The 15,439-nt window shown below is 49.5% G+C and overlaps 2 protein-coding genes across 2 annotated transcripts in view; one reads left to right on the top strand and one right to left on the bottom strand.

Annotated features, from left to right (window-relative positions):
• LOC119169857 (phagocyte signaling impaired) overlaps nucleotides 1-15,439 on the bottom strand; it is a 98,923-nt gene that overhangs the window by 65,003 nt on the left and 18,481 nt on the right. The gene's annotated exons all lie outside the window — the stretch shown is intronic.
• LOC142785356 (uncharacterized) lies at nucleotides 5,243-7,214 on the top strand. Its single transcript, XM_075883833.1, has one exon. The coding sequence runs from the start codon at nucleotides 5,243-5,245 to the stop codon at nucleotides 7,181-7,183; it is 1,941 nt and encodes a 646-aa protein (XP_075739948.1). The 3' UTR covers nucleotides 7,184-7,214.

Raw genomic sequence — 15,439 nt, 5'->3', positions numbered from 1 at the left:
GAGATTCTGCCGCTGGCGTAGTTTCCAACGGCTGTCTGCGACTCGCTAATTACACACGAGGCGTTAGTGTGGGCTATGGCCATCGCGATAGCCACTTCCTCTGCAGTTTCTATGTTCCGTGTGATGATTGACGCGCTGCTTTTGCATTGTTCTGTGTGGTCTACGACAGCAGCCACGAAGCGGTGATGTTCCTGGTAGCGTGCTGCGTCGACAAAGACTGCCTCATGGTTGCGCCCAAACATCTTTGACATGGCTCTGGCTCTACTGACACGTCTGCCCTTGTTGTGTTCAGGGTGCACGTTTCTTGGTATGGGTGGTACTGTGAGCTTAGCACGGATAGTGCGTGGTTTGTCGTGTTTGTCTCAGTGTTGAGTGTGGTAAGAAGTACCGAGATTACATAGAGCCTGGCGGCCTGGCCTAGTCTTGGCTAATCACTCGAATTGGGAGATTTGTTGCGCCTCAATAAGTTCCTCAAGGGTATTGTGTAAATCAAGTTGAAGGAGGAGTTCGGTGCTGGTGTTTTGAGGCAAACCTAGCGCTTGTTTGTAACTTTTCCTAATTAGGCTGTTGAGTTTTGACTTTTCCACAGTGAACGATCGGGGGTACGCCGCTGTATAGGTGATGTGACTCAGAACGAATGATTGGATCAAACGGATGACGCTAGCCTCTTTCATACCTTTGTGTTTATTGGTAATGCGCCTAATGAGGCACATCGTGTTAGACACTCTGGCTTCAATGTTGCAAACTGTCTCTCTGTTGGTACCCTTACTTTCTATGATCAAACCTAGCACTCTGATTTTGTCCACGGTTGGTATGGCGTGACCATCGCTTGTAGTGAGTTTTATATCAGCGTGTGCCTGCGCTTGGGGATGTTGTTTGGGTGGCCGACCTCCAAGTGTAGGGCGATATAGCAGTAGCTCAGATTTCTCCGCCGAGCACGATAGTCCAGTTTCTTGTAAATACCGTTCCACTGTGTCAATCCCCTCCTGTAATCTCTGTTCAATGGAACCGTCACTGCCGTCGCACACCCAGAGGGTGATGTTATCGGCGTAAATGGTGTGATAAGTCCTTGGATGGTTTGAAGTTTTGAAGGAAGACCAATGAGGGCGAGGTTAAACAACAAGGGAGAGATCACGGAACACTGCGGGGTGCCCGCACTTCCCATGGTTATTTCGTACGACCTGAGTGCTCGCACAGTGGTCGTGGCCGTTCTGCCGGTAAGAAATGCTCTTATATAGTTGTACGTGTGAAGCCCCAAGTTTAGGGTATTGACCTGATTTAGAATGGTGCTATGCGTGACAGAGTCAAAAGCCTTCTTGAGATCAAGACCAAGTATGCCCCTAATGGAGCATCCTGTACGGTCTATGATGTGATGTTTAAGCTGCAACATGGCATCCTGCGTTGAAAGATGCCTGCGGAAGCCAATCATGGTGTGTGGAAAAAAATCATTGTCTTTGAGGTAATTTGTCAGTCTAGCCAGGAAAGCGTGTTCCATCAATTTGCCAATGCAAGATGTTAAGGAGATGGGCCTAAGATTGTCAGTATTCAGTGGTTTGCCTGCTTTCAGAATCATAATCACTTTGGCCGTTTTCCACTGCAGGGGCAAGATTCCGGTGTTCCAGCAGTTATTAATATAGTCTGTGATATGCGTGATCGACTCATCGTCCAAATTACGTATTATCTTATTCGTGATGTTTTCCGAACCTGGTGCAGATTTGGTGTTAAGCTTTTGTAGGGCAGCACGGATATCCACTTCGGTGAATTCTTCGTATACAGTGTTGACCTGGCCCGTATAATCTGGATGCTGCTGAGTAGGAGCCTGAGAGATATATTTGAGCTCTACCTCTCTGAGAAACTCCTCGTCGGTGCCCTTGTAAGCATGTATTAGTTTGTTGACAGTTTGTCGTTGGGCGGTTTCGCTGTCTTCTGGATCGAGCAGGAACCGTAGAAAATGCCATGTTTTAATAAGACTTAGCTGCCTGTCCATCGCATCGCAGGTTTCATCCCAGTGTTGCCGGCTTAGCTGTGTTGCATACATCTCTATCTCTGTGTTGAGGAATGCTATGCGTTTTCTGACGTTTCTGTTGGGTTTCTGCGTCTTCTACCTCTTTTGGAGTGATTGCTTTGCTTCCCACTTGTGGAGGAGCTCGTTATCAATCTCTTCGAGGTGTGCCTCGGGAGGTACGATTCAGGTGGCATTATTAATATCCTGTTTAAGCGTGTGTATCCAGTCCTCTATGTCGCTGATGGGTTGGACCTGGTTCTCATGTGATTAGCGGAAATGGGCCCAGTCTCTCAACTTTAGCTGTTTTCCCATGGGTTTACGTGGGCCACCTTGAACATGTACCTCGATGATGTAGTGGTCGCTGCCCAGGTCCTCTAGGGTATTTTTCCAGGTGGCTGCTGATGTGTTTCTCGTGAATGTCAGATCAGGCGTTGTGTCTTTACTGGAGCTAGTGCCTGCATGTGTGGGTGTGCTAGGGTTGGTGATGAGAGTTAATCCCTCCTGCTGCGAGTCAAACCAGAGGCCCTACCTTTAGAAAACACATAAGAGTATCCCCAGGCAGTGTGTGGTGCGTTGAAGTCCCCCGCTATTAAGATGGGATTTTGGCCAGCGATGTTGAGGGCGCGTTTAAAGAGTGTGAGAAATCTGTGTTTCTTTTGTTTAGGGCTGCTGTATATGTTTAGTATAAAAAGACTTTCGTGTGTCTTGTGTTGCGGAACGCGTTCAATAAATATATTGTCTATATTGCTAATTTCCGTGTCGTGTTGCGTGAACGTAAGGTTTCGTCTAACTAGGGTGGTAAGGACAGTCGTCTCCCCGTTGGCATGTCCGATCGAGCGATAGCCTGTTAATTTAGCGAGACAAGGTGTCGCCTGCAATAAAACGATTTCGTGCTCAACTTTTCCCTTAAGGTATTGGTGAAGATTTGCTTGATTATTCACGTAGCTTCTACAATTCCATTGCCAAATTGTGTAGGCGTGATTTCTAGCTATGATAAGACGCAGGAGGTCAGAATGTCGCCGGCTGTATCACACTGAATGCCGACGAGGAAGGTTGCTTTACAGTCGCCATAAGGTCCAGTCCGCTAGGTGGCAGAGGAGTGACTCTAGCCTCCACAGCGATGTGTAGGTGTTCGTTTTCTTGCTGGGTAATTTTAGCTATAGTCTCTACGCGGTCAGTAAGGGCTGAGATCAGTCGGGACGCGTTGCTCATCCACTCATTTAATTCTTTGACTGATTACTGAACTTCCTTCAGGACTTTATTCTCGGGTGTCACGCCTGTGGGTTTGTCTTCATTGGCCTGGGTTTCGGCTCTGTGCTTGGGAGGTGGTGGTGTTGTACCTTCCTCCATTTTCTCACTGGTTGTAACCGCTGAGAGCAGTGGTACTACTGATGGAGCATGTTTTGTTCTTTTATAGTGGTGTAACTCCTCCTTGAGGGTCCTGTTTTCCTCTCCTAAGGATGTCATTTTCTGGTTGCATTGTGCTAACATCTGCATTAGCTCTGCTATTTCAGCCGCTAATTTATCAAGTTTGCCTTGAGAAGCGGCCTCCTCAGACCCCGAGCGCGCCCCCTTGACTACGTCTACCCAGCCCACATTGAAGATTGCGCCAGGTCCAGGTGTACGGCTCCGAGATGTTGACTGCGACCGGGAGCGGGGCCGGGAGCGAGACCACGACAGAGATCTCGACCAGGCTTTCTTTCGCGCTTCCGGGTAGGAGTAGTGTTCCGCTGCTCGAAGCTGTTGTCGAAAGACGTTGGCTTCATCGGGTAGTCTTCATATTGTTGTTGTCGCTCCCATCGCCGGCGTTTCACCAGGTACGGCGTCTTGTAACGTGCCCTGCACGCCTTCTCGGCCGTCTGGTGGTCGCCGCCGCATAGTTGACAAGTGGGCTTGCATTGGTGATCTTGCGAGGGGTTAGTCGTACCACAGCCACGGCACACGTGGTCTTTCAAGCTTGGGCATACACATCTGCACGGTGCCCCAGGCGACCGCATTGATAACACGTGTCTATCTGTTTGCGGTAAAGGGAGCACCTCAACATTGATCCACCGTATCGAACGTATGTTGGCACGCGAAGACCAGCGAACAGTACGATCAGCATCATTGTGTTGCTGAGGCGTTTCGCAGCGATGGCTGTGGGGTTCTTTGTCGTAATCACATTACCCGTAACATCTCGGGCGATATCTTCCAACGGGATATCACGTATCACGCCTTTTGACGTACCGTCTGGTGCTGCTTCATATGCGCTGGTATCGTACGTCTTGTTGCCGACCACAATGCGAGAAATTTTCTGGTATCTATCAGCATGCGCCTCGATGGGTGTGCTTACAACGATGATATTTTGCTGAAAATTTGGGCATGTTGTGTCCTCATCTTGGGCTTCTCTCGGAATTTCTGCGGCATGGTAAATGCTAGTCGCCAATCGGGCGGCTCCATGATCGGAAGGTCGAAGGCCACCTATAGGTCGGATGATGATCTTGTAGTCGTGCCGGGGCAGTGGAGGCATCTGGCTTAAGGGGGGACGCGACCTTTGAAAACCGAAAAATGGCGAAAAAGTCGATTTTTGGCAAACCACATATTCGGGCAGTATGTGTCATAAACTACCTTTTCTGTAAATATCAACGCCTAATTCGTCGCGAAACCATTTGAAATAAAGTTTAGAACATGCCGCGGCGGCCCTCGAGCGGCGCGCGAGCGCTCAAAATACCCCAACTTGGCGTGATCGCAGTTTCTCGACCGCTCGGCGGAGCGCCGCCATTTTGGTGTTGTTTTGTTTGTGAATTCTTGCTCTTTCTTTCCCCGCCACCTGTGTCGCCGGCGGCAGCGCAGGAGAGGAGCAAGCCGCTCATGATTGGAGGGCTCGCGAGAGCTTTCAAGTTTCCCGCGGCTGAGGCGTGCTGCGGGGATTGGGCGAAGCGCGCTCCCCAAGGACGCGGGGGAGCCCGCGACTGCCATTGGCTGCTGCGCGCGATGACGTAGCGCTCTTGCGCATAATGCGGCCGTTGCGGCCGCTCGTCTGCTGCTCCTCCGTCCGGCGTCTTTGTGTTCCGCTCGCTTCCGTGTATCGTTGCAGCCGTTCGCATACTCTCCACGTTTCAAGTGTCTTCGAAACGATTTTCAAGCGTCTTTACGAGACGATTTTCAACCGTCTATACGAGACCGTTGTTGTGTTCGCTCACGATGCGCCCAACGAAAAAGAAGACGCTACAATCGTACGGTGCAAGGAAGCGAGCTATGAAGCTTGTCCGCGCGGCGAGGCTCTCCGCTCACACGTGGGCCGACGGTGATCGCGCCGACGGTACCTGTGGGGCAGCTTCTGCTTCATCTTCGCAAGAGAGTGGTCGCATCGACGCGCCTAGCAACGGGACTCCTGCTCCGTCGGTGCAAGAATTTGTCGTTTCAAGTGCGCCTGGTGTCTCGTGCTCATCGACAGTGGCTTCCGCATCTTCTCTTTCATCGGCCTCGAGTGCGATCGCGTCGTCAACTGTGCATTTGGGAACAAGTTTCCTGACGTGCGAGGAGAAAGAGGCGGCGGATCAACAACGCGCTGCTGTGCAAAGAGAACTTGGCGCTATGCCAGCGACGGAGCGGAAATTTCAGGCAGTGGAGCGCGATCATGAAGCTGCCACCGCTACAAGTGAAGGCGAAAAATTTTTCCTTGTGCAAATGGATGCCCTTGACGACCTGCTATCTCGGACCCCGTGCCACCGGTGCACCGCGATTGGGATGAAGGTACGAGGAGGCACCCAACTTGGATTTGCTGCAAAGCTTGAGCTAGTATGCTTGCATTGTGGAGTAGTTTCAAGCTCATGGAGTTCATCTCGTCAGGATGACACAAAGGCCTTTGATGTGAATGTAAGAGCCATTATGGCAACAAAACAAATAGGCAAGGGACAAACAGCTCTCAACGACTTTTGGGCAGCGATGAACGTGTCCCATCGTGGCCTCCATCACAAGACCTTTCAGAAGCACCTGAAGAAATTCAGGGAACCGCAGACACAATGCATAGAAAATTTCTATGCAGAATCTGCTTCTGCTGTAAAAGCCACTTACAAAGAAATGGATCAATATTTCACCAGGGATATAACAGTTTGTTATGATGGAACATGGCACAAGCGTGGGCACACATCCCATATTGGAATCGGGGCAATTAACGAATACCATACGGGCCTTATCTTGGACGCCGTTGTTCTGTCTAATCAGTGCTTTGGTTGCCAAGTAGGGCCAAAGCCTGCAGACGCAGACTATGCATGCTGGCTGGAGAATCATGTGTGCCAGAAAAACACCGACTCTAAATCAGGGAGAATGGAGGTTGAGGCAGCTATCATCCTCTTTTCACGCTCACTGTCGAAGCACAACCTCCGTTACACAACGCTCGTGTCTGATGGAGATAGTGCCACCTTCTCTGCCCTTGTACAAGAAAATGTTTATGGACTGGTCCCCATTTCAAAAGAGGAATGCCTGAACCACGTTCAGAAGAGGATGGGGACTGCACTTCGCAACCTTGTGCAGAAAAGTGACAAGGCTTTGGGAGGGAAGGGCAGGCTGACAAAGGCCCTCATCGACAAGTTGACAGATTATTATGGCTGGGCCCTACGGAACAATTCCGATGATGTGGCTGCAATGTGGCGGGCAGTGATGGCATCGTACCACCATGTGACGTCGACGGATGAGGAGCCGCACCACGACTTGTGCCTAGAGGGTGCAGACTCCTGGTGTCGTCACAATGCCAGCAAGATTACCGGTGTTCCAGCTCCGAAGCATTCGTACAAGCTGCCACGCTATGTTGCAGATGCACTTCTACCCATTTATGAGAGGCTCTCACAGGCTTCTCTTCTGCAACGCTGCCTGGGAGCAAAGACGCAGAATGCATCAGAGTCCTTTCACTCTGTGCTGTGGTCCCTCATGCCCAAAGAGCAGCATGCGTCACTGATTGCTGTGGAGACAGCACTGCATGGTGCAGTGCTAAGATACAATGCTGGCTGCTACAGGGCCACCCAAGAGCTAGCTTCATCAGTGGGGCTAACACCTGGCCACCTGGCCATTCAACGGGCAGCCGAGAAAGATTCTCTGCGCTTGAAAAAGGCTAAGAAGCGATCCCTAGAGAAGATGGAAAGGCGGCAAAGAAAGAGAGTGCCAAAGGACACCTCCAGTTACGCTGCAGGTTCATTTTAGAACTGCCTATGTGCTCAAAACTTTCAAACGTCATTTTCTCAAAATGACTTTTTTGGCTAGTGAGGCTGCTTATTCCAGCCATATCTCTGGAACCACTCATTGGATTTCCATAAGTCTTTTTTTATTATGTACATGAATAAATTTCTGAGGGGGTGACAAGCCCATTTTTTCAATATATTGTGTGTGTTATTTATTATATTTAATCAAAATTTGATTGATAATATCCTAATCACGAACACAAAGTTTGATGGTCTGCTAAAACTTTTCAGCAAGGAAATTCAAAAAAAAGGGCTCTGTTACCCCCTGGAGTATCAATCTGGGAATCATCATAGTTAATTTCACAGTTCCAGCACCTTTTGAAAGTTCTCCAGGCCTGGAATAAAAGAACCATGTGCACTACCCTGATATTCTGCTGTAACTTGAAAACCAGTGAACATAAATAACTTGATGAATTTTTGTAGTTCTTCAAATGCTTTTGCTATAAGTCTATCCTGAAAATTTCATTAAGATATCTCAATAAACAAAAAAGTTGGTAGCTTGTACGAATGCTTCGGAGCTGGAACACCGGTAATCTTGCTGGCATTGTGACGACACCAGGAGTCTGCACCCTGTGGGCACAAGTCGTGGTGCGGCTCCTCATCCGTCGACGTCACATGGTGGTACGATGCCATCACTGCCCGCCGCATATCAGCCACATCATCGGAATTGTTCCGTAGGGCCCAGCCATAATAATCTGTCAACTTGTCGATGAGGGCCTTTGTCAGCCTGCCCTTCCCTCCCAAAGCCTTGTCACTTTTCTGCACAAGGTTGCGAAGTGCAGTCCCCATCCTCTTCTGAACGTGGTTCAGGCATTCCTCTTTTGAAATGGGGACCAGTCCATAAACATTTTCTTGTACAAGGGCAGAGAAGGTGGCACTATCTCCATCAGACACGAGCGTTGTGTAACGGAGGTTGTGCTTCGACAGTGAGCGTGAAAAGAGGATGATAGCTGCCTCAACCTCCATTCTCCCTGATTTAGAGTCGGTGTTTTTCTGGCACACATGATTCTCCAGCCAGCATGCATAGTCTGCGTCTGCAGGCTTTGGCCCTACTTGGCAACCAAAGCACTGATTAGACAGAACAACGGCGTCCAAGATAAGGCCCGTATGGTATTCGTTAATTGCCCCGATTCCAATATGGGATGTGTGCCCACGCTTGTGCCATGTTCCATCATAACAAACTGTTATATCCCTGGTGAAATATTGATCCATTTCTTTGTAAGTGGCTTTTACAGCAGAAGCAGATTCTGCATAGAAATTTTCTATGCATTGTGTCTGCGGTTCCCTGAATTTCTTCAGGTGCTTCTGAAAGGTCTTGTGATGGAGGCCACGATGGGACACGTTCATCGCTGCCCAAAAGTCGTTGAGAGCTGTTTGTCCCTTGCCTATTTGTTTTGTTGCCATAATGGCTCTTACATTCACATCAAAGGCCTTTGTGTCATCCTGACGAGATGAACTCCATGAGCTTGAAACTACTCCACAATGCAAGCATACTAGCTCAAGCTTTGCAGCAAGTCCAAGTTGGGTGCCTCCTCGTACCTTCATCCCAATCGCGGTGCACCGGTGGCACGGGGTCCGAGATAGCAGGTCGTCTAGGGCATCCATTTGCACAAGAAAAAATTTTTCGCCTTCACTTGTAGCGGTGGCAGCTTCATGATCGCGCTCAATTGCCTGAAATTTCCGCTCCGTCGCTGGCATAGCGCCAAGTTCTGTTTGCACAGCAGCGCGTTGTTGATCCGCCGCCTCTTTCTCCTCGCACGTCAGGAAACTTGTTCCCAAATGCACAGTTGACGACGCGATCGCACTCGAGGCCGATGAAAGAGAAGATGCGGAAGCCACTGTCGATGAGCACGAGACACCAGGCGCACTTGAAACGACAAATTCTTGCACCGACGGAGCAGGAGTCCCGTTGCTAGGCGCGTCGATGCGACCACTCTCTTGCGAAGATGAAGCAGAAGCTGCCCCACAGGTACCGTTGGCGCGATCACCGTCGGCCCACGTGCGAGCGGAGAGCCTCGCCGCGCGGACAAGCTTCATAGCTCGCTTCCTTGCACCGTACGATTGTAGCGTCTTCTTTTTCGTTGGGCGCATCGTGAGCGAACACAACAACGGTCTCGTATAGACGGTTGAAAATCGTCTCGTAAAGACGGTTGAAAATCGTTTCGAAGACAGTTGAAACGTGGAGAGTATGCGAACGGCTGCAACGATAGACGGAAGCGAGCGGAACACAAAGACGCCGGACGGAGGAGCAGTAGACGAGCGGCCGCATCGGCCGCATTATGCGCAAGAGCGCTACGTTATCGCGCGCAGCAGCCAATGGCAGTCGCGGGCTCCCCCGCGTCCTTGGGGAGCGCGCTTCGCCCAATCCCCGCTGCGCGCCTCAGCCGCGGGAAACTTGAAAGCTCTCGCGAGCCCTCCAATCATGAGCGGCTTGCTCCTCTCCTGCGCTGCCGCCGGCGACACAGGTGGCGGGGAAAGAAAGAGCAAGAATTCACAAACAAAACAACACCAAAATGGCGGCGCTCCGCCGAGTGGTTGAGAAACTGCGATCACGCCAAGTTGGGGTATTTTGAGCGCTCGCGCGCCGCTCGAGGGCCGCCGCGGCATGTTCTAAACTTTATTTCAAATGGTTTCGCGACAAATTAGACGTTGTTATTTACAGAAAAGGTAGTTTATGACACATACTGCCCGAATATGTGGTTTGCCAAAAATCGACTTTTCGCGATTTTTCGGTTTTCAAAGGCCGCGTCCCCCCTTAATCTTGTTATTTGACGCAGGCGTTGCTCACACTGTTTCCTGCTGTTATTCCCTCGTTGAGAATCCCCAACCGGGTTCCAGTGATTGCCCGCGGGTCGACTTCTTTGATCTTATGGTGCTCCATTCTGTACTTTCTTCGAATTCTTCACGGGAAATGGGTTCTCCCTCCACAGCGACCTCCATTTCTTCTCAGAAAGTTGGACGCGTGAAACACACTGACCGGCGTTTCTTGGTGTCCGCAGAGCTAGGCCGGCCTAGGCAGCAGCGTCTCTGGCAGCTGTGCTGCCGGTGGCTTGGCAGGCGTTAGGCGTAGCTCTCCCGCCAGCGTGGTTGACAAAAATGCGCCAAAAAGGTGTCAAAATTCAAGTCCCCACCTGGAACTTGGTGCCAGGCAATTCCTGATGACAAGCTGAATACGCGGGTACCAATGTCTTGTGGGCTTCTAGGTGATTTCCGCTGCAAAACATTCGTTGAAACCGGAGCCGACACAACGCGTGTCCACTCGCTCGGAGGAGCGCATTAAAACAGAAGATATAAAACTTTTATAATACATAATCAGCATACTTGTTACGGGGCTTTTTGGCAATTTCACTATGTCAAAAACAAAAACAAAGTATATATCCAGATTGGCAGAGAGCTGGCCTAGCCAATGACGCTAATTTCAATGTTTGCAACAAACTTTGAATGTGAAATTAATGAATACAAACATGAGTGAAACATTTCTGCCACATATTGTTTATAATTGTCATGAACGACGATTTGGTGAACAAGATATAGAAAAAAATTACTAGCTATATTGGCCAGATCTATAGATCCCTTCAGTGTTTACAAACGCAACTCCTTGATAACATTCGGTATTGCCCACTAATGTGCATTAATAGCACCGGTGGGCAAAAAGAGCTTTAGAAAATAACCCGCTGACTTTCAAAACTTTCATTCCCTTATTTGGCGAAATATATAGTGAATTCGATGTTTTTTTTTTCAGCTACATAAAAATAAAAAAATTGATTTGAACTTTAGGCATGTTTTTTACATCTGAAAAACAATGAGAGGATTTTGTTACCCCTGGAAAAAAACTTTGAAATGTGCTTTTAGTTTCGACGTTAGGAGCTGGTAAATGAGGAGACCAGAAGTTTTTTCAGGTACAGTGCTTGCAATATTGACACTGCTTATACAAACACATTAGTATCAAACTTTTTATTTAGAGTCAATAAAAAGATGTAAACATGTCCCGTAAGGCTACGTGTTTGTCTAAAAACATGAAACTGAGAAAAATGCATTTGAAGTTTTAGTTTCCCACAAAATTATGTGGAATTGCAATGTAACTGAATAAATAACATCATTATCATTATGCAACTTTGCCCTTCAGAGACGAGATAATGCGATATATTGACGCAAGGTAGGCTGGCAACTATAGTAGCCAGCCTCTGAAGAGGACAACGAAGTAGTTCCGTGTGCGCGTGCTCTAGTGTTCGGTTTTCTGGCCCTTGGGTTGCGAAAGTAAACGCCCTATTTTGTAATACCGGTGGGTATCCGGCGGCACGTGGATTTGAACCCACGACCTCCCGCAGCCGAAGCGGACACTCTACCACTAGGCTAAGGCTCTTTATGACCGTCGACATAGAGATTTTCTGGTGGAAGTGCTGGGTACGGTAGATGATATGGTCCCCTGAGAGCACTCCTGACGCAAGTCCATCGAGTATCTCAGCCGAGCTTACCCCTGTGCACGTACGTTCCAGCCGTCGTCTCCAGGGACTCGAGCCACAGCACGATTGATTGATTTGTGGGGTTTAACGTCCCAAAACCACCATATGAGCCACAGCACGGTTTGCTGCCTGAACGTCAGAGGACTATGAATCAAACACCGCCTAACGTCACCGCACCAGCACCAGCGCACCTGGTTATCAACCAGCCCAAGACGCCGAAGACATTTCACGGAGCTGCTTTTGAAGATGCCGACGACTGGCTCGAGCATTTCAACCGGGTCGCCGTCATCAACGATTGGACCCCAGAGCGTAAGCTACGCTATGTGTACTGCTTCCTGGAGGACTCCGCGAAAACGTGGTTTGAGAACCATGAAGCAGCGCTTACGTCATGGGATGAGTTTCAACGGCAGTTCCTCAAGGCATTTGCCCGAGAGGACAGGAAAGAGACAGCGGAGCGTGCTATAGAGGCAAGGATTCAAGGCCCTAACGAAAGGGTGACGACCTACGTAGAGGACATGGATCGGCTTTTCAAGCGTGCGGAGCCCTCTATGTCCGAATCCAAGAAAGTTCGCCACCTAATGCGTGGTGTTAAAGAAGAGATTTTTGCCGGCCTGATTCGAAACCCGCCTGCGACCCTTGCGGAGTTCCATGAGGAAGCCACTGCCATGGAGAGGGCCCTTCAACAGCGTGCCAGGCAGTATAACCGTGGTGTAAACCCAAGTGAGATCACTTCTGTCAATCTCGGCAATGACATCAGCGCGTTGCGAGAGCTTATCAGAGCTCTCATTAAGGAAGAGCTACAAAAGATGCAGGTGACTGCTTCACCTGCAGAGCAGCTCTCCATTGCGGAGATGGTACGCGCCGAGCTACGGCAAGCCGTTCACGCTCCCCAACCATCCGAGGCGCCACAACAAAGGCACTGCGTGAGGAAGTTTTGCAGGCGTGCCACGACGATCCTTCGGCCGGTCACTTAGGCTTTGCTAGGACATTAGCGCGCATCCGACAGAAGTACTACTGGCCACAGCTGTATTCGTCCATTCAGCCCTATGTCCGCACCTGCCGTGACTGTCAGAGGCGTAAAGTCCCACCCGCAAAGCCCGCCGGTTTCCTCCAACCTTTAGATCCACCTCGAGCACCATTTCAGCAAGTAGGAATGAATCTTCTTGGTCCCTTCCCTACGTCATCCTCAGAAAATAAGTGAATAATTGTCGCGACCGACTATCTGACTCGCTATGCAGAAACCAAAGCTGTGCCTAAGGGAACTGCAGTTGAAGTCGCCAGATTCTTTGTCCACGACATTGTTTTGCGCCATGGTGCACCTGCTGTTCTCATAACCGATCGCGGAGCAGCATTTACGGCAGAGTTATTGCAACAAGTCACCAAGCTGACGCACACCAACCACCGGAAAACAACAGCTTATCATCCCCAAACAAACGGCTTGACGGAGAGGTTAAACAAAACATTGGCCGACATGCTATCTATGTATGTTGATGTAGAGCACAAAACGTGGGATGAAATTTTGCCGTAAGTCACGTTTGCTTATAACACCGCTGTGCAAGAGACCACAGACCTAACACCATTCGAGCTTGTTTATGGCCGTCGCGTCACAACATCGTTAGACGCTATGCTCCCCGTAGACCAGGACAACAGCGGAAATGACAGCGTTGACGACTTCGTTGAGAAAGCCGAGGGAGCCCGCCAGCTTGCGCGGAACCGCATTCGCGCGCAGCAAGATATCGACGCTCGCCGTTACAACCAAGGCGGAAGGAGCGTCCACTATCAACCAGGTGACTATGTATGGGTGTGGACACCAGTTCGACATCGTGGGCTTTCGGAGAAGCTATTGCGGCGCTACTTTGGCCCTTACGAAGTTGTGCGCTGCCTCAGTGACGTGAATTACGAGGTAGTTCCCCAAAGCTCCGACACCAGTTTAAACCGAAGACGTCCACGTCCAGAAGTAGTCCATGTAGTACGGATGAAACCGTACCACGCCCGCGAGTTATGAACACTTCGAACTTTTTCCTTATTATCTACAACAGCGTGGGCTTTTTTTTTTCCATTGACGTGATCATTTTTTTTTTCTTTCATGGCCACCTCTAGCATCTCAGTCAATCGACCGGGACGGTCTCTCTTGAAAGGGAGGAATTGACGCAAGGTAGGCTGGCAACTATGGTAGCCAGCCTCTGAAGAGGACAACGAAGTAGTTCCGTGTGCGCGTGCTCTGGTGTTCGGTTTTCTGGCCCTTGGGTTGCGAAAGTAAACGCCCTATTTTGTACCTGCGTGCCTGTGTCTTTGTGACAATATGTTACAATAATGTCACAGGTACCATGAAAAACTTGCTGTATTAACATGCATAGTCCTAGAAAATAATGCAAGAAAGCTGCTACCAATCTCGTGACAGTTGTATTTCAGCTTGTATGTGTACAATATGCGTAAAAATGACATGCCTATGTGGTCTGTGATTTCGCTATTTGCACCAACGTCAGAGTCACAAAAATAAAAAAAGGGAAAAAAAAAAACATTATTGAAATTCTTGCAATGACATGGGCTTCAATCTACACTCCATAGCTGACCAGGGTTGTAGGCAATGTCCACTGTTGCCTTGTGCCTATTCACGAGCTTATTTTTTGCGGCATTCCTGACTGCGTACTCTTTGTTGGACATATAAATGACGTTATTGATGAATCTTCAGTCACCCTCAGTGAAGCAAATCGCTCATTGAGCACGCCGTCCCGAGCTTCACACTAAAGTTCTTTTCGTGGGTCCTTAGACACTGTCTCCGCAGTCGGAGCAAATAAGAATTCCTAGGATATAATTAACCCCACTCAATTGATCATCGAAAATTCCGTTCCACTGTCACTGGGGTTTCCCTTTTCCGTGTCGACGCCGATAAGTTCACATTTTCGTTCTGTTGCCGACTTGACGCCAAGTGCTTTTTCACGTTGGCCGCACTTGCTGCGCGCCGGCTATTTTCTTCAGCCGATAAGAAAACAGTATAGGCGCGTTATGCAATAACACTCAAGGTTTGGGGCCGACGAAATATACACACTACACATGCCAAGTTGTGTTTTCGTACACAGACCGCCAACCGAAGATCCCAGACGCGCTCCGCGGCAGCACTCAAGACATGGCTCGACTAAGGGCACGCGCTCGATGTAGTGGGCTGCGGCGCCGTGCTGGCATTCGAGGCATCTTTGCTGAATGCACTAGGATGCAGCTGCATGTTCAATCAGTCTAGAGGCTATAGCGGGACATGCCTCGTCGATTTCGTCAAACATTCCATGGTCACCGACGTTTATCGTCGAATAGGCAGCGTGTAGTTTTCTTCAGACAAATGCGTTCGGACATTTAAGCACCACAATAATCGCAGTTGGTGAAACCTGGTAGTGAAGTTGCGAACCTGAAGAATGTTGCGGAGCAGCCGAAAGCCTAAGCCAACCGATTGTGTAATCACAACACGAGATCGGGGGGAAAAGAAAAGCAAAACAAACGCGGCGGGCAATTAGCAGGCCAGCGCATGGGGCAAGCACGTGTTTCGACTAATCCCGTGCGCGCAAGCCACCTTTGGAAAAGGAGTGATGGCATCACTCTCCCTGCACTGGCGCCATTTTGAAAATAGGGTAAGACGCACAAAGGAAGCAGCTTCAAAACAACACCAAGATGGCGGCGCCCAGTCGCCGCGTTCAGAAGTTAGGAGCGTGCGAACTTCTAACATATTTAGCCAATTTTTGGTCATTTCTCCTCTACCTAGACAT

The sequence above is a fragment of the Rhipicephalus microplus genome, unplaced genomic scaffold, assembly GCF_043290135.1.
Source record: "Rhipicephalus microplus isolate Deutch F79 unplaced genomic scaffold, USDA_Rmic scaffold_21, whole genome shotgun sequence".
Lineage (NCBI taxonomy): Eukaryota > Metazoa > Arthropoda > Arachnida > Ixodida > Ixodidae > Rhipicephalus > Rhipicephalus microplus.
Note: the sequence above shows the minus strand (reverse complement) of the source record. Positions and strands in the feature narration are given on the sequence as shown.